The following is a 606-nucleotide window of genomic DNA, read 5'->3' as shown; positions in this document are numbered from 1 at the left end:
CTGCGCTGGGCAGGATGGCTACGGGGGAGCAGGTGAGTGCTCTCCCAGAGCCTGGGGAGCCCTGCCGTCCCCTCGGGGCTCCCAGCTGTGGGATACGTGTCATGGGGTAGGGGTGGCCGGAGGCAGGGCTGCAGGCTCCCTGCTGGGGTGGCCATGGGGCTCCTTGGGGCTGTCTCTCCTTCCCCAGCGGAGGCAAGAGGAGCGGCGCCGGCGAAGGGCTCAGGAGCAAGAGCTGCTCCTGGCAGAGACCCTGGGCAAGCACCCTCTGCAGAACAGGTATGGGGAGTGCCTGGCTGTGGGCAGCCTCTCCCAGTGCCAAGGCTGCAGTGGGGCTCCAGCACAGCTGACCCCACCTCCATCTCCCCTGACTCCCTAGGTGGGCACTGTGGTTCTTTAAGAATGACAAGAGCAAGATGTGGCAGGCAAACCTGCGCCTTGTCACCAAGTTCAGCACTGTGGAGGACTTCTGGGCGTGAGTGTCACATGGGTGCGGAAGGTGTCCCCTCCAGAGGGGTCCTATTGGGAGGTCTGGACCAGAGTTGGGTGCTGGAGGTTCCTGAGACAGCTCTTCTCACCTGCTGCTGTGTCTTGTCTCTGCCTGGCACA

General features: G+C 64.0%; 1 protein-coding gene across 1 annotated transcript in view; it reads left to right on the top strand.

The window, feature by feature from the left end:
• Positions 1 to 14: 14 nt before the first annotated feature.
• The window catches only part of LOC104498216 (eukaryotic translation initiation factor 4E-1A-like), a 1,661-nt gene continuing 1,069 nt past the window's right edge, over positions 15 to 606 (top strand). Inside the window, exons 1-3 of the mRNA XM_010141569.1 lie at positions 15 to 32; positions 188 to 276; positions 377 to 470. Of these exons, the coding sequence (XP_010139871.1) occupies positions 15 to 32; positions 188 to 276; positions 377 to 470 (201 nt within the window). The remainder of the gene's footprint in view (positions 33 to 187; positions 277 to 376; positions 471 to 606) is intronic.

The sequence above is a fragment of the Buceros rhinoceros genome, unplaced genomic scaffold, assembly GCF_000710305.1.
Source record: "Buceros rhinoceros silvestris isolate BGI_N320 unplaced genomic scaffold, ASM71030v1 scaffold20498, whole genome shotgun sequence".
In the NCBI taxonomy this organism is placed as follows: domain Eukaryota; kingdom Metazoa; phylum Chordata; class Aves; order Bucerotiformes; family Bucerotidae; genus Buceros; species Buceros rhinoceros.
Note: the sequence above shows the minus strand (reverse complement) of the source record. Positions and strands in the feature narration are given on the sequence as shown.